General features: G+C 43.2%; 1 protein-coding gene across 3 annotated transcripts in view; it reads left to right on the top strand.

Moving 5' to 3' along the window:
• Window positions 1-21,216, top strand: part of nfia (nuclear factor I/A) — a 195,106-nt gene that overhangs the window by 65,084 nt on the left and 108,806 nt on the right. For 2 of the 3 annotated variants that reach the window (XM_034711080.1, XM_034711094.1), the window contains one exon: window positions 11,222-11,750. In XM_034711080.1, coding sequence (XP_034566971.1) covers window positions 11,222-11,750 — 529 coding nt within the window. Of the gene's footprint in view, window positions 1-1,626; window positions 2,572-11,221; window positions 11,751-21,216 lie in introns of those variants that run through there. The other variant, XM_034711089.1, reaches the window with a different exon arrangement.

Here is a 21,216-nt window from a genome sequence, read left to right as displayed (position 1 = left end):
TTCTATGAGCATCTAGATCCAAAGAAAAGCTGAAAAAAGTGTGAGTTTTTGTGGCACTCATTTTCTTGCATTTGAAATAATAAAAAAAAAAGCTGCAGCACAATTCAGAGATTGATTCTCGGCGATAACCAGAACTTATATTTGACAAACTGAACACAGTATGAAAAGAATCTGCACACTGAACATCTTTAGCATACATCCGTGTGCAGATGATTTTTGCATCCTTGGTTGTCTCATGATGAGTTTTTAATGCATGTGTGCACATTCAGTGCTGCACCACAAACTCCTCCTTATGGGATGTTAAAGTTTTCTCAGTGGAAGCATCTGGGTAAAAACAGAAAAACTGTGAAGCATTGAGACCCACCAAACCCCTGTAGCTCAAATAAGGAGTAAATTCAGAAGTAGTTGTCAAAGAAAAGTGTGACTGTATGTTTCCAAATTGATAAAAAAAAACGAGGTATACAGGGATCACAATCTGTTTTGGTTTCTCAGGAGGAGGCTGTCCTTCCTCTTTTTTATTAATTCATAGAAGAAAATCCTGCGGAAACTCTGAAAAAAGGTTCTTGTAGCAGGTGAGGGTTCTCCAATTCTCAAAGTATAAAATCAAACTCACACTGTGCACGTGGAGGTAGGAGTAAACACATGCAGAGCAAGAATATACAAAGTAATGTTCTTGCTGGATCAGTGTGATGAAACAATAAAATAATAGGTCAGGTTTCAGGATGAAAACAGCTGATTGGCAGCACCTGTCTCATTGATATTAAGTAGGCCTAATTGATGTCGAGTTTATTATAATCCTAATATCAATAATCAGAGCATCTCTGTGCTGGAGGCTGAAATACAGAGTTATACTGTAGTTACAGTGTCTGAGTGGATTCTGTCAGATCTCTAATGATCTCATGGATCTGCTCCTCTGCCTGTCAGCTTCTCATTGACTCCACATTGAAGCGACTCGGCAGAGACTTTTACCGGTTTGCGGAGGTTTAACTTGTCTCTGTGACGACGTATCAGACTCCTGCGAGCCCGATGAGAGGCTGTGAGGAGCCGCAGAGCTGAGCCGAGAGTTACGATCCAAACCTGCAGTAAAACACCCAGAAGACTTCACCTAGTCCTCTAAGCACAGAGGCTCTGTTGCTGAGGCTGGACTCTTCCCCTGCTTCCTCTGAAACTATGAACCCCAAACATTGTTTCCTGGGTCTTCACGAACCCTCAAACTGCTCTGGAACACGGTGAAACGGTTTGTCAGAGCTGCGGAGAAATTTCCACCTCGCGTGTTCCGATCAATACTGATCAATGAACCCTGAGTCTGATCAGTTTCATCTCAGAGCGGAGGGATCCCGGAGCTAACACACAAAAACACACTCTTTCACATTCACACACGCACACACGCTCTCTCTCACACTCACACACGCGCAGCGGCGGCATCACCGGATTCTACTTGTGAAACCGCACGCGGAGGATCGATGCCTCTCTCTGATCAATGAGCAGAGTGTGTGATCAGTTTCAGCTCTGCAGGGTCAGTGCGCACAGTCCGCCGCCACGCACACATCCTCACACAATCCGACACACACACACCGACGCAGTCCGGCGGTGGAGCAGCGGAGGTCCTGGCGCTCGGATAAGCAGACAGGCTGGGCAGAGGAGCGCAGAGGAGGTGGCGCTCGCTCCTCTCTGCGTCCGGGACAACACACCGACTCTCTCTCTCTCTCTCTCTCCTCTCTCTCTCTCTCTCTCTCTCTCTCTCTCTCTCTCTCTCTCTCTCTCCCTCTCTCTCCCTCTCTCTCCCTCTCTTCCTCTCTCTCTCCCCCTCTCCCTCTCTCTCTCTCTCCGCCGTCTCCTCCTGCTGGAGATAATTAACGGAAAGCAGCTGTCGGTTGTTTCAGAGGCGAGGCGGCCGTCTGGCAGCTCAGGGATCCTGTGTTTGCCTTTTTTCTTTCTTCTTTCCTCGGGACTCCGCCGACACGCTGCTGCCGCTGTTGCTGCACCGCCCTGCGTCCCGAGCACCGAGGAGTCGCACAGTCGCACGCCGGACACAACGCACCGCAGGACGGATAGACATGTTGCCGGTCGCCGGTCGCCGCGGCTCTCCGGCGGTTTGAAATGCACTTTCTGGACGTTTTGGAGATTTGCACCGTCCACCAGCAACCCCACCACCTCCACCCTTACTGCTCCCTCGCCGCACCGGGTTGCTCTGTGATTCTCTAACGGGACTTTCCTCTTGTTGAACGGAGATGTTGCTCGTGTCTGCGCTGAAAGTTGTGCGCTCCCCGGCGGAGGGCCTCTAACAGGTCCGGACAGTCCATGTAACCCGAGGCGGGGTCAAAGTTCAGCGCTGGTTGGAAATGTGAAAGCGAAGGGGGCAAAAGGAGGGCTCTATTTCCCCCTCTCTCTCACTCTCTCTCCTTTTTTCTGTTCTTTCCTTTTTCACACACACACACATACACTACACGCACGCGCGCGCACACAGGCTGGAGTTACAGTAACCCCCCCTCACACACACACACATAAACACACCGTCCAGATCTAAGATTAGATCCGACAGATATGTATTCTCCGCTATGTCTGACACAGGTGAGTCCGCTTTTACAACTTTTTACCTTGTGTGCTCGTGTCTGTGTGGCAGCTCGCGCACTGCTCTCCTATAGACTGTTGACTGTTCACTCAGGACTGTATGGACTCTATAGACTGCTCCCTATAGTCTGCAGACTGCAGCTCCTCTGCGCTTCTCGTCTTTCTCTTCGCTCCTCCTGCAGCACATGGCGGCTCCAAACTTCCCTCTTTAATAAATTATTTTTTTTACGTGTTTTTGGATACTTATGGTAAACTTTCACTGCACAGTCTTTTTTCTTTGACTCGTTATGTGTGTGAAGCCGCAGCTTGTGTGTCTCAGCGGGCTGTAGCACACTCTGTCCCGGCTGCTCCCCCGGCTGAAGCCGCGCTCAGGCGTCCGCAGCTCGTCCAGCCCGAGCCAGAGCGCTGGCGCACAGTTTTGGGGCTGTTGTCCGTGTTGTTGAAATTTTCTCTTCTAAAGTTTGGGAACAATAATTTGCCCTTAATTTCTTCCCGTAAAGTTTGACGCAGGCGTAATGAAGTCGCGTTAACTCGCTGGTTATTTCTGATTTGTGTTTTCAAACTTTCAAACTGAGGCTGCCTCGCTCGCCGACGTGCCCTCACTCAGCTGCAGAGAAAGACGGAGATCGAGAGACGTGTCTTTGCAGAAAGACTTCGAATCTTATTTTTTAATCAGTGATAGTTTTGGCACAGGTTGCTTGATATTCGTGCGTCAATCAGAGAGCTCGTGTTTCATCCTGACGCAGGGTCAGTCAGATCTTGATCAGGGGGTCTGGAGGGTTTTTTGGCTGCCGGACTCTGCATGTTGATCTAGTTCTGTAAAATCAAAGTGAATTTCGTCATTAAGTGCTTCCTTGCTGCTGCTGAGGCCTCACAGAGGAACCTCAGGCCTGTCAGAAAAAGATGCCTCTGCAGAGAAAACAAAATGTTTGTGTCAGAGGTGAGCTGAGGTGACAGCAGACCTGCAGCCTGAACAAAAACACCCTCAACACACCTCCAACCTGTCACACACAGAGACTGATGTCTACATTTATTTAAAATCTGATACTAAATTTATAGCAACACGTTTTGCATTTTTATTTGATGCCTGAAATTTGACCTAAATTCTGATTTTAAAATATTTTTATCCTCCGCAGTGTTGTGTTCAGGGTCAGGGGTTAAAAATTGATTTCTTTGGAGATGCAGATTTATTTTTGGTGTGCAGATTTTGGCTTCATCTTGTTAAAATTATTGCAGTATTTCTCAAATTATAACCTCAGCCTCATACAGATCTAAAGCAAAATGAAGGACAGATTTATGTTCAGATATATTTTTTGTTTCCATGTTTTTCCTTCTGATTTTTTAAATTTATTTTTTGCAAAAGAACAGAATAAGATTTCAGGTTTTATTATTTATTGCTGAGGTGCGTTTCTTCATTTGAATCATATAGCAGATAAATCAGTGGCATTTAATTCTAACATTTATAAATGAGAGTAAATAAACTCAGATTAAAGCTGATCATTCTGCTTTAATCTGCTGCTCGGGTGTTTCTTCCTCCAGCAGCTCATTCCCGATTCTTGCTGCAGACTCTGTGATTCTGAATTTCTCCAGAAAGAATAAAAAGCAGATTTGTCGTCTTGATTTTCTGCTCACAGCTTCAGTCTGTTTTTGGGATGCGTTTAAAGACGATGCGAGCGTCTGAAACTGCAGAACGAACACAAGCTTTAATCTGATTATCAGGCAGTAAAACCAATAATCAGCTGAACTGTCGCTCCATAAATCTGCTCAGATAAAAAAAATATGTTTGAGGGTTTAAACAGACATGCTCTCGTTTGCCTTTATTTCTGCTCGTTGGTTTTAGTATTTATCTGGTCTTTTTAAGGAGAATAATTTCTATATTTTGGATTATTGAATAGAAATGTGTGTGATCAGTGAGGGGATTTATTCCTCCTCAAACACACGAAGCGATTAATATTTATTAATAATACCAGCAAACCTTCTCTATGTTTTACAGAAAAGCTGTCTGTCAGCCAGCAGGTGGCGCTCTAATACGAAACCTTTAATTCTCATAATAATAAGACTTTTTAATAAAGCAATTTTTAATCATTGCCTTTCACACGTTTGGGATGTTTTATGGCGTTAAGACAAACTCCTTTCGAGTATCTGTTGCGACTTTGACAGAATTTGGAGCTCGTTTTATTTAGTTTTGTTTACATGTTCATTCAGCTTTTTTTAAGCATTTGAATTTATTGATTTCTGTCATAAAAAGTAGAGCTTTGCATCATTTTTGATGAGAGGAGCAAGAGCCAAACAACATGATGGAAAAAGAACAGAAAAATCAAAAGCATCCAGAGAAATAGAATCTACAGATGCCTTTTGTTGGTTTGTAACTTGTGTAAAAAATGCACAACAACGTTAAGTCTATGACTCCATTTAATCTCCTGACAGACGTTAATTTATTGAGTTTAGAGAAAATAAGTGAGAGGAGCTGCAGAGAGCAGGAACTCTGTGATTCTGCTTCACGAGTCCTCTTCAGGAGTGTGTTTATTCATCATGTGTGACGTCTCATATTGTGTATCTGCTTATATTCTGTGGATGGTGTGTGTGAGGGGTCAGATCCTCTCCTGGCTCTCGTATGATTGTCTCTCAGGTGTCACTGACTCTGCTGAGATGATATTTGGCTGAACCCCTCTGTGTGTCTCTTTGTCTCTTTGTGTGTCTGTGTGTCATGTTCTCTGGCTGTGGACTCAGTTTTTCCCCGGCAGAGTGTTGGAGGCCCGGCAGGCGAGCGTTTGAGCCCGGGTGTCACGGCGATAATTCCCTCAGTGTGCGGGTGTGGGCGGCCGGGCGGATTAGCATTATTGCTCCCCTAAATGGCTGTTATTCAGCCGCTTGTTGTTACAGGCCTGTTATAGGGAGCACATTACATCTGTCAGCGAGGTGCAGAGGGGGGAACGCCTCTCGAGCTCCCCTCACAGGGTCACGAACGCTGATTTCCTCGCAAGGAGAACGCTGAAAGAAAGAAAACGAGCGAGGAGAAAGAACCCCGGGGAGCCGCGTTGAGCCCTCCTCACCTCGATTTAACTGGACGTGTTTTAATTCACAAGCTGACGGAGAGAGGAGAGGAGTTTCACCTGTTTATAACTGAAACAAGCTCAAAATAAATCACTCATCCTCACACAGATGATTCTTTAAGATGAAGACAAACAAATCAAATCCAGAGACATGAGAGAGCACACTGAGAGGATTACATCAGACAAATCTGGAAGAATTTGTTCTTTTTTGGACAATCTGGTTCTTTCAGTGTACAGAAGCTCAAATATAAACCACATCTTAAAAAAAAAAGAAAGCCCGTAGGTCGAGATAATTTATCGCTTCCAACTCAAATCAATCAATACTTCCTCCTGGAAAAGGTCAACCCTTGATTTTTAACTGCAAAGATCTGCTTCTTCCCGTCTTATTTTAAGACGCTGGCACCTCTTCCAAAAAACTCTGAAACAGAATGCAGAAAAAAATTCCCTCATTTAACTGTGAAGATGTGATATTATGTCAGACGCATGGTTGTAAAGCTTAAAATGACACCTGCTTATTCTGACATCCTGAGATCATTTCATGTTCCCGATGGAAATCATCTTATTCTAATAATTTAGAGGATTCCTGTGAAGCTGTGATTTCTTTCTTATTCTTTAAAAAACAGACTAAAACATGAAAACCTGAGAGGAGGATGAGCTTTCTTTGTTGAGGGGTCAGGAGCAGGGTTATAAGCTCAAACATGACACAAACACAAATCCTCTGCTTTGTTAAGATATGTGTCAGGGTCCAGAGATGCATTATTCCACTTTAAAAAGCCATGAAGGTGCAGAAAGTGTCATGTTTTTTATTCTTATAAAGCCCTTTGCTTGATTTATTTCCCTCATTCCTGAATCAAAAGAAGCTGCACGGAGGAAACGATGAATAATCGGACTAAAAGGAGCTGAATCTGATTCTGGTTTAAGAGTCTGAATTTGGTATTTTGGTGCACACGTCCTTCAGGTGCATGATGTGTTTATTCTGTCACGTGGTGCAGGAAGGTGTTATTTATTTACAAAGCCAGTAAGGTGAGGATAATCTCACGCTGGTGAAGCCCTCTGACTGTTTTTGTTCTTCTTCCTGAGTCATCAGAAGCTGCAGAAAGAGACAGACAAAAAGGATGAACTCGGTTGTGGTTCTTGTCTTTAATATGACACAGCTGTACAGGTGAGAAGGTTTGATGTTCGTGCACCAATCCTCTGACACGTTTAGTCGTCACTGAGTCCAGTTATATGTGATGTTGTGAAGAAGACAGGATGTTCCTTTGTTTTCAGAATAAGATTTTAAAGTTGAAATTGATGCAAAATGTTTGCAGAGCATCGACAGGCTACAGGAAACCTCCAACCAAAGAGTCCAAACATGATTTACTCTCCTCAAAAAGCCGTTAGTCTGACATCACGTCATGTTTCTGCATAACTCCAAGGTTCTCTCTCCGCTCGTTTCTCGACACGGACTCAGAAACAGGATTATTCTGTTTGGAGACACATTTCAGAAAACGTAGAACAAGAAGGATTATCTCCCCCCGCGGCTGCAAACGCTCGCTTTTAGGCTGAATATGAGACCGAGTGACTTGTTAAGTGGGATTGTGTTTGTGGCCGACAGACAGACAGAGAGGCAGGCAGAGTGTGAAAAAGCAGAGCTGGCCGTGTGTGTGTGTGTGTTTGGTGTGTGTGAGCGGCTCAGGAAGCTGAAACGCTGCACTGGGCTGTGAGGAATGTTGGTATGTGGCTCCAACGAACATCCAGAGCGCCGAGCTGCAGATCCACTGTGGAATGTGTGTGTGTGTGGAGACGAGGCTGAACACATCATCCGTCCAGCAGTCGTCCTAATAAGAGCCCTAGGACACACACACACACACTCACTCAGAAAGAGAGAGTAGAGCGGGTTCTGGCTGTCCTGCAGAGGTTTGAGCGGCTGCAGGTTTTGGCTGCACAGCGGCTCGAGGCGTTTTTGGAGACAAACCCGTTCTCCTGGACCGTCTCCAAGAAGAAACAATGTGTGTATTCAGAGCCCTGACGAGGAGGGTGAACAATGTTATATAAAAAAAGGCGATGGCAGCTGGCGCTCTAATGCACAGCCTGTAGATACAGTTTCCTCCTCAGAGCTATGAGCTGAACACTTTCTGACTCCACAGCTGCAGAAAATACTCCTGAACCTTCAGTCTTTCTGTAAATACTCAACCCAGAACCTCAGGATGAACCCAAAACATCCTGAAAAACTCTCCCTCCCCTTCAGACTCAAAGCAGCAGAGTTTATTCCCCCTCACAGGTGTTGTTAGCCTGATATATCTGCTTCCTCTGTGTCACGGAGCCCTATGGAGCTTAAAACACACCAGAGAGACACACCAAGGTCCTGAAACACACACACTTCAATTTATTTTCATTCAAACAAATGCACCCGGAAATAGACAAATACTCACAAGAACATCACAGTTTGGATTAATCCGCCGCTGAAAATAGTCCCAGAGCAGACACATGAGTCCCTCCTGTACACGGTCTAAACGTGAACAAGCCTTTTTTTTGTTATTTTCTATCCTCAGTGTTTATATCTTTGTGAAATTTTACCACTTATACTCCATGACTTTTACTTTGAATTTAAAACTTTTACTTCTAAAAGGTATTTTTGCTGAAAAAAAAAACTGACCTGAAACACAGGGTCCGGACTCAGGAGGGAATAACTGAGTCCTTTTTGGGAATAAAACAAATTTCTTTTGAGTGTTTTTAGCTAAAGATTACAATAAAATCAAAAGCTTGAAGCTGTCAGTATTTAAGACAGACTGCTGCCATCATTTGGAGTGTAAGGATGAGATTTGTTGGATAAAGTGTGGCAAACTTTAACGACACCATCCTCACCTGTTACCAAAATCTGCCTATCTGCAGATTTTAGGTATCTTATCGAGTCATTTCACGCTCTATTGAGTCATCTTTTCCAAAACAACTCGTCTTGTTTCAAGAATTTTAACAACAAAAAAAACAGCATTAATGCTTTCCAATCTCGAAACAAGATACTTGTCTCTTTAAACAGTACATTTTACATCACAGTTAATACAGAAATGATATAATTGAGTCGATATTTGAAGTTTAGATTTCTGTCTGCATGTGCACTGCAAGACATCGAAACATTTGCATAAACATTTTTAACTTTAAGGCTTTTGAATGACCTGGAAAGGAGATTTCTGCAGTATGCATGCATGTGTACGGACTCCCAACGGTGTGTGTGTGTGTGTGTGTGTGTGTGTGTGTGTGTGTTTGTGTAGTTTCCACATGCCACCTCAGTCGGAGAGATTTGCACGTATCAAGATGTGTGTGAGCCGCTTTGATCTATGAATAGTCAAGTGTTTTTTTCAATACGTGGCTCAGGAGGAGGAGGAGGAGGTTAAGGAGAAGGAGGGGTGGGGGGATGGGGGGGCTCCAGCCTCCTTTCCCCCATGTCTCCCCCTCTCCCTCCCTCTCTCCCTCCCCTCGGTCCTGCTCGGTAACCCTCTGAGGGGTTTTATCCAAATAAGAAATGTTCCATGAAGATGTTTTCTGTCCGTCTGCGTTCTCGCCGCGTCTCTTTTCTTCCTCGTCGTCTTCGCTGTTTCTCGATGATGAAACTGTTTTTCTTCTTCTTCTTCACTCCGTCTGTGTTTGGACAAACAAACTGAAATGACAGGTTTCCTCTGACAGTCGTCCAAAGCCTCAGAACAAAACAAGAAATTGTTTGTAGGACCATATCTGTGTTTCTCAAAGCTGTTCAGCTTATACGTTTACTCCCAACTCATTTTATCAGATCGTTGATTCAGACCTGCAGCTGATCTTTCTTATTGCTGCAAAACAAACAGTTTCAGGGTCTTTAAACAATCATATATTTCTACAATAAGAGCACAGTTTTATGGATTCTAATTTAAGGTTTTTCCCACACTGTATTGGGGCTCAGATTGGTCGGATTTTGGATTTCAGGTGTGTGGATATGCTGCACAAATACTTTGATTTAAGCAGACAGAAGCAGCTGTCTTTCTTAATGCAACAGGTTCACTCTGTTTTCAGGCTTCATAATGTTTGACTTCATTCTCTTAGCATAAAGTTGAGTATTAAAGCATGTGTGAATGCTGTGTCTCTCTCTTGGTTTTCTGCAAATTAATGAAAAATGTCTGGATTTTCTTTCGTTGAAATAAATCAGACGAAGTTTCTTGACGGTAAAACACCAAAACAGCTCTCAGATCCAAAATCCTGAGTGTCGAGTCTTCATCTTATAACTAGGACATAATACCTGCATGTAAATGGCATGTTAAACTTCCCAACTTAGACTTATTCTTATCCCCCAGATTAAGACCTCTCTATCATTTTTATCCAACATTATTCTGCAAGGACAATGTCATTTCTAGAAAAGACCTCACAGGTGGACTCCACGCCACAGATTTTACCTAACAAACCGAATAATCACACGATGATAGCTGAGTGTTTGAGCATTTCTTTGCGTGTCACGGAGCTGTGAAGAGTCTGACGTGTTGGTTTCGTTGCCTCAGTATGTCTGGACGGGCCTCCTTTGGTTGTGTGGTGGATTTTTGGGGGTTGGGAGGAAGTTGGGAGAGCAGGTGTAACCAGCCTCACATTGGGGTCTACTCCAGGACATGCAGTGTAACCACACTCCCTCTTTAATAACTGCACAGCTCAATCAGCCAGCAGCCTCATAACGCTGCTTTAATCCAGCTCACAGGAGATCCAGAGAGGAGGTTTGTGTCTGTGGTGAAGCTGCTGCTGCTGCTCGGTGCACGGCTGTTTGCTCCATGTGGTTTTTGGTTGGTTGGAGAGTTTTTGGGTGCTGGCAGACCCTCAGACCCCCTCAGACTCAGATTTCTGCAAGTGGAGATAGAGACAGGAGTGAAGCGACAGTGAAGGATCTGTGTGGCCCCCTAAAAATGACAGCTTTAGGTTCTGCAGAGACCGGAAACTGAGTGTTTATTGCCTTCATCCAACCTTTTCTCTGTCCTTTTTTCCTTCTTCCGCCTTTTTGATTCTCTTTTCTCCTTTGAACCTCCTTGATAATGTCTTTTTTTTTTTCTGCTATCTTTGTATATTTTCTGCCTTCTCTCTTTCTTCGTTTAACTTTTTATGCTCATGACCCTTGATGTGTATTTCCCTGTTCCCTTATTTACTTCCTTTATTGCTTGCTTTTGAATTTTGTTTCCTTCAGTGTTGAAGTCTTCATCTCGTCCATCTTTCCACTTTCTCCTCTCTGTTTTCCTTTCTTTGTCTTACTTTCTTTCTTCCTTTTGTACAAAGTCTTTTCAAAACATTTGTTGAACTGATTTCACCACTTTGGCATCTTTTAAGAAAGCAAAGTTTTACGACATAAATCTTTATTTAAGATTCAAACTGTTCAGACAGACTTTGTTCAAACTCACAGAACATGATTTCAAATCTTGTGTTTAAAATTGTCAAAGATGTGCAGATAAAGCAGTGTGTTTGGATATTGGAAGGGAATAAGATGTTTGTATGAACTTAAATCTCCCTGAAAGGTGTGAACAGATGAAAACAGGACATTTGCATGTTGAATTGATTGTTGCATTAACGTCTTGCTTCCTTGCCTCCTCACTCTGCACCTCTTCTTACTCCTTCAGGATGAATTCCATCCTTTCATCGAAGCTCTGTTGCCCCACGTCCGGGCCTTCGCCTACACCTGGTTCAACCTGCAGGCCCGCAAGAGGAAGTACTTCAAGAAGCACGAGAAGCGCATGTCCAAGGAGGAGGAGCGTGCCGTGAAGGACGAGCTGCTCAGCGAGAAGCCCGAGGTCAAACAAAAGTGGGCGTCGCGCCTCCTCGCCAAACTGCGCAAGGACATCCGGCCCGAGTTCAGGGAGGACTTTGTGCTGACGGTGACGGGGAAGAAGGCGCCGTGCTGCGTGCTGTCCAACCCCGACCAGAAGGGCAAGATGAGGAGGATCGACTGCCTGCGCCAGGCAGACAAAGTGTGGAGGCTGGACCTGGTCATGGTGATTTTATTCAAAGGGATTCCCCTCGAAAGTACTGACGGGGAGAGGCTGGTAAAGTCTCCTCAGTGTTCGAACCCCACCCTGTGCGTGCAGCCGCACCACATTGGAGTTTCAGTCAAGGAGCTGGATCTGTACCTGGCCTACTTCGTGCATGCAGGTCAGTCTCCTCCTCTTCTTCTTTGTGTGTGTGAGTGTGTGTGATGAGAGGCTGAGCCGATCTGTGTGTTTTTTATGTCTTATGAACACGACGCCAACTTCACTCAACATGTGAGGCTCCTGATGTTGTTTGTGTCTGTGTTGTGAGACTGAAAAGATTCAGACCGCTGGCTGTGTCAGCTGTCTCACTGGTCTGTGGTCGAAGCTTCTGTAGACAATCAAAGGTCAAAGTTCAGCTTGAATTTTTGGCCTGTGTCCTGTGAGCTTCACATCTGAGATCAGCATGTTTAATGATGCAAAGACTTTGATTAAGTGCTCTTCATGAGCTTGTGCTGAATTTTTTTTTTTTTAGCCTGAAATCATTTCTTTCTGCAGTATTTGTGCTGCCTGTTTGATGATCACATTATGCTGGATTGGATGCTTTAGTGTGGATGATACATCAGCAACAAGTCTCCCTGCCTGAACAACCTCTACCTACAGACCATGTTTGATTTCCATTCATGAATTTATTCCTTCAGCAGGGTCTCTTTGCTGACATCCTGAAAATATCACGTTAGCAAAGCTAACTATAAGCCGTCTTAACTATCCTCCACAGATTTTAATTACGTTGAAATTTTAACAAACACTGCGATAATAGCATGCATGTTTTCTTGGCTAGTTTCAGGTGTTATTCGTAACGTCTCGTCCAGTTTTCAGCTGGACTGTGTAGGAAAATATCTCAACTGCCCTCTGTTGTTTTACTTCCCGTTAGGTTAGGTTTAACCAGCTAATGTAACGAGCAATTTGTAATGTTATCTAGACACAAAATTTCTCATGACATCAACATCAGCTTAGTTTTCTATCCTTATTATTCTGGTTGTCTTGGCCACTTTATTGGATCGTGCAACCTAATTTTTCACAGGGCTGTTCGAAAAGTCAGTCTTAAAACATTGAATAACTTTGTGCAACCAGTCAAGTTTGCTAACGTAAAAGCAGATCAATATCTTTATTAAATTCTGATTTTTAATACCGTAATTAAAGCAGCTAAATCAGCTTTTAAACCAGTTTTGCTCAATTTATTTATTAAAAATAAATCACTGTAACATTTGTCTGTTTCTCTGCGGAATTAACCATCAGATTCAGAGTAAACATGTTTGTGTTTTCACGAAGATGTAAAATCTGTTTTCCTCCTGACTCGTTTATCTGCCAGTTCGAGGAAGAAATGCACCTTTCGTCTTTTCTCTGAGACAAACCTGTTATCTGCTGCAGACAGGCGTTGTTTTCATCAGCGGTCAGTAAAGCAGAAGTCTGAGGAAACAGAATCGTCCGTGCCAACACCTCCTCGCTCCTCCTCACACCTCCTCCTGCCCTCTGTGTGCGGCTCGCTGGTACACCTGAAAATTATTTTGAAAAAAAACACAATTATCTCCAGAGCGATTGCTCAGCATGTTTCCTGATTTCCGGCTGATTCCTCGGGAAAATAATTTGGCTGGTTTGAATATTTGAGCGAGCAGCAGTGAGCGGTGGCAGAGGCGTGGAGAGGAGACGTTTGGCAGACGCTTTACTTGGCACAAAGCTCACTCTCAGTTTGTTGAGAGTTTTTCTGAAAGAGGACGACAGCTTTCAGAAACTCAGGAAAATTACCTACAGGATCCTCAGGCATGATACTTTAATGTGTCCTTTTCATTGTCCTCGTCTTAAAATTAGGTCCACTGTTATTGATTTTGTGTCACATGATCATTAACAGGTGCAGCATTTCAAGTGTTTGAAAGCAATTGAGGATGAGGTCTTAAAAAGTGGGAACATCAGCACTTGATAAGGTTTTAAAGTCCATCGAATGATTCGGTCACAGAGCTACCTGTCTGTCTTCTACTTTTTTATCAACAGAATTCAAGGAAGTACCCACAAGTGTGTTTTCAATTAAGTTTTCAGGTAACCTTTAGATAATGCTTTAGGGGATGTGTTTCAAAGTCTCCTCAATATATCATTTGTTTCAACATCTGCTCTAGTTTCTATTCCAAGGTTCTGTTAGCATCCGTCCTGAGGTACCCTTGGTCACTGTTTTAGGCAACCTTAAGCTGCCTTTAAAGGTAACTTGTAGCCCAAGTCTTAAGGAAAGTACCCATAAGTGTCTGTTTTAAGGTGCACTTTCAACTCTTTTTTAAGGTAACTTTAAAAGCTGCTGTGAGGTGTCTAACTCAAAGTACCCCAAACACTTGTGTCTTGAGGTTTCCTTCTATTCCATGGTTCTGTCTAGTCTGATTTGAGTCACCCTCAGTGACTGTTATAAGGTAAAATGATTCTGAGTTAACTTTTAGCATCACAAGTACCACTAAGTGTCTGCTCTGTTTCATCACAGGCCCTAATGTCTGTTTTTGGGTACCCTTGCAGCTCTGTTTAGAGGAAACCATTTAAAGCTGCTTTAAGGATCTAATTTGGAGTCCCCTTAAAAATCTGTCTCAAGGTTCCTTTTGGTTTCTATTTAAGGTTATTTTAGTGTCTGATAGAAGGTCACATGTAGCTGCTATTTTACGGTACCCAAAGCAACAGGTTATCTTTAACTAATATTTAAGATACACTTCTTTACGTCAAACTTGGGATCCTTCAAGCAGATGTTTTTAGAGTGTCTTTTTCCATGTCCTCTGCAAATCTGTTTTAAGTTACCTGCATGAAAAAATATTTTCAAAGTCCTGTTAAGTTTTTTAAAGATACCCTTAAGTGTCTGTATTATAGTTCTGGAATTATCTTATTCTGTGTTAGTGTAAACTTTAGCTGATTTTAAGGTACCCTCCAGTTGCCGTCTTGACACATCCTTTTGCTGATGATCATATGTACTCTAAAGTAGTTCTGAGGTAGTACCTTCCAGCCGATGTCATTTTCAATGTCCTTCTTAGGGCTTGTTTAAAGTACACTTACAGTTGTCTGTTTAGGGGACTTATGTAATGGAGTTCCAGGTCCCCTTTAGCTGCTGTACCATGCAGCTTATGTTTTAGGGTTCCTGTGAACGTTGGTTTTAACGTTTCTTTACTTCCTACACAAGAAGTTTTGTTTTGATACATGTAGGACACGCAGCTTGGTGCAGGTTCACCTTGCCTTGTTGAAAGTCCTGTGTTGTTGTTTATACTTCATCACCTTCCTCCTCCTCAGGTAAATCTCTAAATTGGCTCACGATTACGTTGTTTGTATCGGATTAAAAGTGCATTGCTCTTCCGAGGAAAGGTGCAAAAGGGAGCAAGTACAGCCTGTTTCGAGACGCAGACGCTCGTAAAAATAATTTGAGAAATGATAAATTTCTCACATCTAATGTACAGACAAAACTGATGCATAAAGCACAGTGGATAGAATCTGAGAGAAGATGTTTGGGAAGAAAAAGTTGCTTTCAGGTGCAGGTTTCCTTCAGTCTTTGTCGTGTTTTTGTTGAAGTGCAATTCGGGCCGTGATCTTTCAGCAGACACAAACACTGCGAGCCAAGCGCTCTGGAAACATCTCCGACCCTGAACCTTTAATTACAATCATTTCCTCCTGCAGACTGAAGCCTCTCTGAGCCTAAAGACTGCTCGCTTTCTCCTCCCCCTCCTCCCCCGTCACATCTCCTCTCAGCTAGAGTGTGACTGTTTTCACTCTGTGGTCGCAGAAATCAGCTGTGTGCACACTGAGCTCCCTTCATCTGGTGCTCTGTGGTTTAACTCTGAGGGGAGTTTTTGTTTAAATCAACTCTTTTTTATCCTCTGCTGCAGAATCACAGAGACGGGAGCTCCAAGTTTCTGCAACATTTTACTGTTCAATTACTTTTACCCACAGATCCCACAGCTTTGTCCCTGACACTGTTCAGCAGGAATCTGTCTCTTATGAATGCATTGAGAGGGTGAAGATCCCTCCCCATTCTCCCCCCATGCTCTGGTCTGCTCTGGATTCAGGGGGATCAGGTTTCTTCCTGCCTCTTATTCAAGGCAGTCAAGCTTTTCTGGAGCGGCGGTGGTGGCGTTGATTAAAAGCCATGTGACGGCAGACTGACCTCAGGGCCAGGGGCGGGACTTGATTTGGTAATTAAATTCATCCTCATACAGCGGACTCAAGGAGGGTCACAGGGGGCAAGAGAGCAGAGGTGTTGCTTATGGTAACATCAGAGTACTATGAACTCTTTCTTTTTGAACCTCAGGATGTGAAATCCTCAAAGACGTGATATCTGGAGTTAATTTAAACTTTACATGAAGCTGATTTTACAGTTTCTACGTTTACGTTTGCAGAAAGACTGAACAAAGAAGTTTCATCTGCAACTGCTTGTCCTCCATTGGTTCAACTCTTTAAGTGATATTTTTTTGCTGGCATGGTGTCAGACTCAGAGCTTTCTGTTACTAAAGATATTTTCAAATCATTTACATTTGTGGATCTGTTTATGCATTAACAGACTCATTTGCACCATTAATAGCTATATTTATATATTTTTTTAGCTTAATTGTGACTAGTTAAGTTTCTGCTTGGCAGAAATAAGAAGGAAACAATTTCAGGAACAAATCTGTAAAATCACAGAATGTCCAAACTGGTAGGTCACTCCCTCCTCTCTTCTCAGTCCTCTCACCTTCAATTTCTCTGCCATGACATGAATGCTGAAAACTCACAGCTAATATCAGTTAGGGAAAACGTTTTCCATGTTTGCTTTCTGACATAAAAAAACACTGATGAAAGGCTTTTTCATGCTTCCTTTACAACACAATTGTCACTACTCACACTTTCACACAAGTCCTATACACAAGGACAAGCCAGTTGTGAACCTCGACGATCTGATTTAGGTCAAAATGAAAAGTTTTGAGTCAACTTCAAAGTCTATTTACTGACTTTGGTGGCCGCTGAAGCTGCCCAGTTAATGTAAGGATGTGTGAGATCAGTGTGCACTCATACATCTGTGGTAAACAGCTGATCAGGAAGTAGCTGCCGAGGCTGCAACAGGTGGAGATTTTCAAATGAACACACTCATTCTCACACACACACACACACACACACACACACACACACACACACACACACACACAGAGAGAGAGAGAGGCAAAACCCCTCCATTCATATGTCTGAGCTGTGTCGACTCAGGGTCAAAGGTCACCCCCCCACCCCTATCCTTTACTTCCTCTCTCTGATTTATGACGCCATCCACGGTGGCGGGTGTCACCATCACAGGAACGCTCAACACGTGCCGAGAGGTCGTGACCCCTATCATTGGGGCGTTTAACCTCTAGGATAAACACCCCGCACCCCCCTCATTACCTCACACACACACACACACACACACACACACACACACACACACAGGGCTGAGGGGGCGTGGTCAGAGCTGGGGTGTGTGTGGTTGAGAGCTTGTGCGGGCTGCTCGTGAACAAAAGGTGAGGGAGGTCGAGTCAGGCACTTTGCTGTGATTTAGAGGCTTCACCGGCTGAAATAAAGATGTTAAAGTTTATTAGAGACGAGATAATATTTATGTGGGCAGTTAAGTCGATTAAACATAATTAGAGAGATGGAATCATAAAAGTTTGATAGAACGAGTTTACATTAAAGTTAGAGGCTCTGCAGCAGAGCAGGATCAGTATGCGGACAAAGTCCTGACGATACAGACTTATTTTAGACGTTTTTTAAATAGAGGTTTGGTTCACGGTACGACTCGCAGACGAAAGAAAAGATTAAGCTTCAGAGGAGACTTTTTATTTTTTATTTATGAAAGGACAGTTATCTAAGTTTAAATAATATTCATACATGTCATTCTTCCTCTGCTGCTTCTTTGATTTGGTTTTTAGCTTCTATTTATCTCGGTGCTTCAAGGGATTCCTCTAAGATCCTCATTTCGCAACCATCTCCAAACCAAACTCCATTCATTAAGCAAGCATTTATAACCTTTGGCTTGTCTCATAATCCAGACAGGCTGAACACTGTCTCATTTGTCATCTTCTGCTTTTAACTGATCTATATTAATCTACAAATCTAGACTCATTAGTGTGTTCTCATGATTTCAATCCAGAGTGTGCCAGAGATGAAGATTAGGATCATCAGTGTGACATTGCAGTTTGGCTTTTTGAGAGATTCCCAAAGGTTTCTGTCTCTGCAGCATGTTCAAACCAAAAACTTTACGCGTCTTTGATGAGCCACACTTTCAGGTGATTTTCATCTTCATCTTTAGACTCAAACTGAAGTTGAATATTTCTACAGTAATATCAATCAATCAATCAATCTTTATTTGTATAGCGCCAAATCACAACCAACGTTATCTCAAGACGCTTTTACAAACATAGGAGGTCTAGACCACTCTATGTCAAATATGTCTTCAGCATGTTCCGGCATTTTGTTTTACTGTGTTAAGTGAGAGAGATTTACCTAACAAGTTCCTGGCTTTGCACAATAACCAAACCAAACTTCATTCAAAAAACAGATCATTTAAAATTGTTCTCATCTCGTATTGAAGACAGGCTAGATCCTTTAGTTTAACTGATTTTAAATACTAATCACCAAAGTTTAGACCAAATTTTAAATTTAAATACCAAAGTTGTGTTCAGGTCAAATGTGCATGCATTTTTCTTTATAAATCCAGTGTGATTCCCCCTGATTTCTGCTTTCATCTACTTCAGAAGAGACTCCGTGAGTCCAAGACTTGATCTGATCCTTTACTTTGAGCCGATTTCTATTGAACTCTAAATGTTTAGACTCAACTCAACATTAAATATTTCCCCTTACGACATCTTTTGGCTTAATATGTAGATTTGAGTTGCAGTTGTGTTTACAATTTGTTTTATTTTTTCCAAATTCAGTTGACCCCTTTTTATCCCTGATTTTCACTAACCAAACTCCAGTCAAAATCTTTTAGCATATCAAGTGTTGAACTTGATTCTGAGGTTCTGGTTTTTTTTTATTTTTATATATCAATCCAGTCGTTTACACTCCAACAAAGATTGAATACTTCTGCTAATGAAGCATTCAGACCTATCATGTAAATATGAGTCATAACTGTTTTATTCTATTCTATTTCTAATTGTTTTATCTTGTGGAAAGAGTCTGGGTGGTTCTTGACTTTGCACCAAACTGAATAAAAAAACAAGAGATTCAAAGTGTCCAGAAAAAATAAAAAAGAGCAAATTAAATTTTGAATCTTGCAACAAAAAATTGCAATATTTGTATTTAAATTACTTGCTTTCCTTTTTGTGGTTGGATATAGAAAAGCTCATATACAGGCTTTGTCCAACCTGCAGCATGATGAAGTCCATCCATCCATCCATTATCTTGACCGCTTATCCCGTTAGGGGTCACGGGGGCTGGAGCCTATCCCAGCTGGCTTCGGGCGGAAGGCAGGGTACACCCTGGACAGGTCGCCAACCTATCACAGGGCCATGATGAAGTCATGCCTCCTTTTTCCTCATCAACATACTTTAACAAGTGTTATTTAAAAAAATCAATAGTCCCAGGTTGTATTTGGCTCAGGTCACTTTTCTTTCTAACTTACGTAAATCCATCTGGGATCAGTATGAAAGTATAAATCAGCTGCTTCTTGAGTTGACAGGTGTCCATGCTGCCAGGCTGTAAATGTGTGATTGTAAGATGCAGGTGTGTGTGTGTACGTCCGTCAAACCTCTGTGTTTCCTCATAAAAACCTGCAGCACAATCAGAGGGTATCAGTGAGTCGCTCACACGAACGTGAAGGTTTCCACAGGCGTCAGATATTTATCTCTCCGTCACCTCACACGACCCCGCAGGGCTGAAACCAGAAAACACCAAGTGTGTTTGTGTGTGTGTGTGTTTCAAAGTGTGTGTGTGTGTGTTAAGACGTCTGACCCACTTCCCTCCGTCCTCCTGAGCTCTTAAAGAGATTTGGAGCTCCATCTCTGAACTAGTTACTGCAGCTCGGAGCAGCCGTCCTCTCAGGGAATCACAGAACTCCATCTTTATTTCACTGACTGTAGCCATCAGACCGTCAGACCGTGAGACAGTCACCGCGTAGCTCACACACACACTCACACACTCAAACAGTGCCTCACATAAACACAAAGCAAAATATCACATCTGTCATTTACGTCTCAATCAGTCACATAGTAAGCATAAGCGTCAGTATAACAAGTTCAGTTTCAGGGTTTAATCGAACAGACGGCCTTTGATGCACATGGTGAGAAGTCAAAGATGGCAGTGTGCGTGTGTGTGTGTGTTTTTGTGTGTGTTTTTGTGTGTTTGAGGTTTTCCTTTCACTAACAGAAACACAATCTGAAGACCAGGATCCTCTTACAGAAGCTTCACATTCCCTCTTCTTTTCCACCTCCTCCTCCTCTTCCTCCTGTTCTACCTCTTCTTCTCCATCACATCCTCCTTGCCCCTCTTCTTCCTTATCTCTTCATGCTGCTCTTCCTCTTCATCTTCTCACCCTCCTAATCCTCTTGTCTCCTTCTCCATCTACTCGTCCTCCTTACTCGTCTCCTTCTCCATCTACTCGTCCTCCTTGCTCGTCTCCTTCTCCATCTACTCGTCCTCCTTGCTCGTCTCCTTCTCCATCTACTCGTCCTCCTTCCTCGTCTCCTTCTCCATCTACTCGTCCTCCTTGCTCGTCTTCTTCTCTATCTACTCGTCCTTCTTGCTTCTCCTTCTCCATCTCCTCGTCCTCCTTGCTCATTTCCTTTTCTATTTACTCATCCTCCTTGCTCGTCTCCTTCTCTATCTACTTATGCTCCTTGCTCGTCTCCTTCTCCTGCTTTTCATTCTCCTTGCTCCTTTTCTTCATTATCTCCTCATTGCTTCTATTGTTCTCCATGTCTTCCTTGCTCCTCTTCTTCTCCATCTCCTCCTTGCTCCTCCTTTTCCCCCTCTCCTCCTTTCTCCTCTTCTTCTCCATCACCTCCTCTTTGCTCCTCTTCTTGTTCATCCCCTCTTTGCTCCTCTTCTTGTTCATCCCCTCTTTGCTCCTCTTCTTCTCCATCTCCTCCTTGCTCCTCCTTTCCCCCCTCTCCTCCTTTCTCCTCTGCTTCTCCATCTTCTCGTCCTCCTTATTTTTTCTTCTCCCTCATCTCCCCCTCCTCCTTCCTCTCCTTCTTGTACTTCTTCCTCCCTGCTGCTGCTGCTCACCACGTGTCGTCATGTGGAGCTCGTTTTAAGACAAATACTGTTAAACCACACACTCTGTTGAGGTTCATGAAGTACACACACTGTGACCACAGCAACACCCCCGACCAAACACACACACACACACACACACACACACACACACACACACACACACACACACGCACACACACACACACACACACACACACACTCACACACTTGTGGTTCATTCATAAATCCTGATGTGTTGGAGGATTGGAGTTTCCTTATATTGTTTTACAGAAGAGGAAGGAAGCCTTTTCACTCCGTGCACTGATCCAACGTACAGTACATGTAGAGTTACGTGTTCGAAACAACATACATGGCAAAAGCAGTGAGTAGACGGTTTTCAGCAGTGACATCTGGGCTGAGAAGGGCTGAGAGTGTTT

Source organism: Notolabrus celidotus, chromosome 2 (genome assembly GCF_009762535.1).
Source record: "Notolabrus celidotus isolate fNotCel1 chromosome 2, fNotCel1.pri, whole genome shotgun sequence".
Taxonomy (NCBI): Eukaryota; Metazoa; Chordata; class Actinopteri; order Labriformes; family Labridae; genus Notolabrus; species Notolabrus celidotus.
The sequence above is the reverse complement of the archived record's forward strand: the minus strand, read 5'-3'. Positions and strand labels throughout refer to the sequence as shown.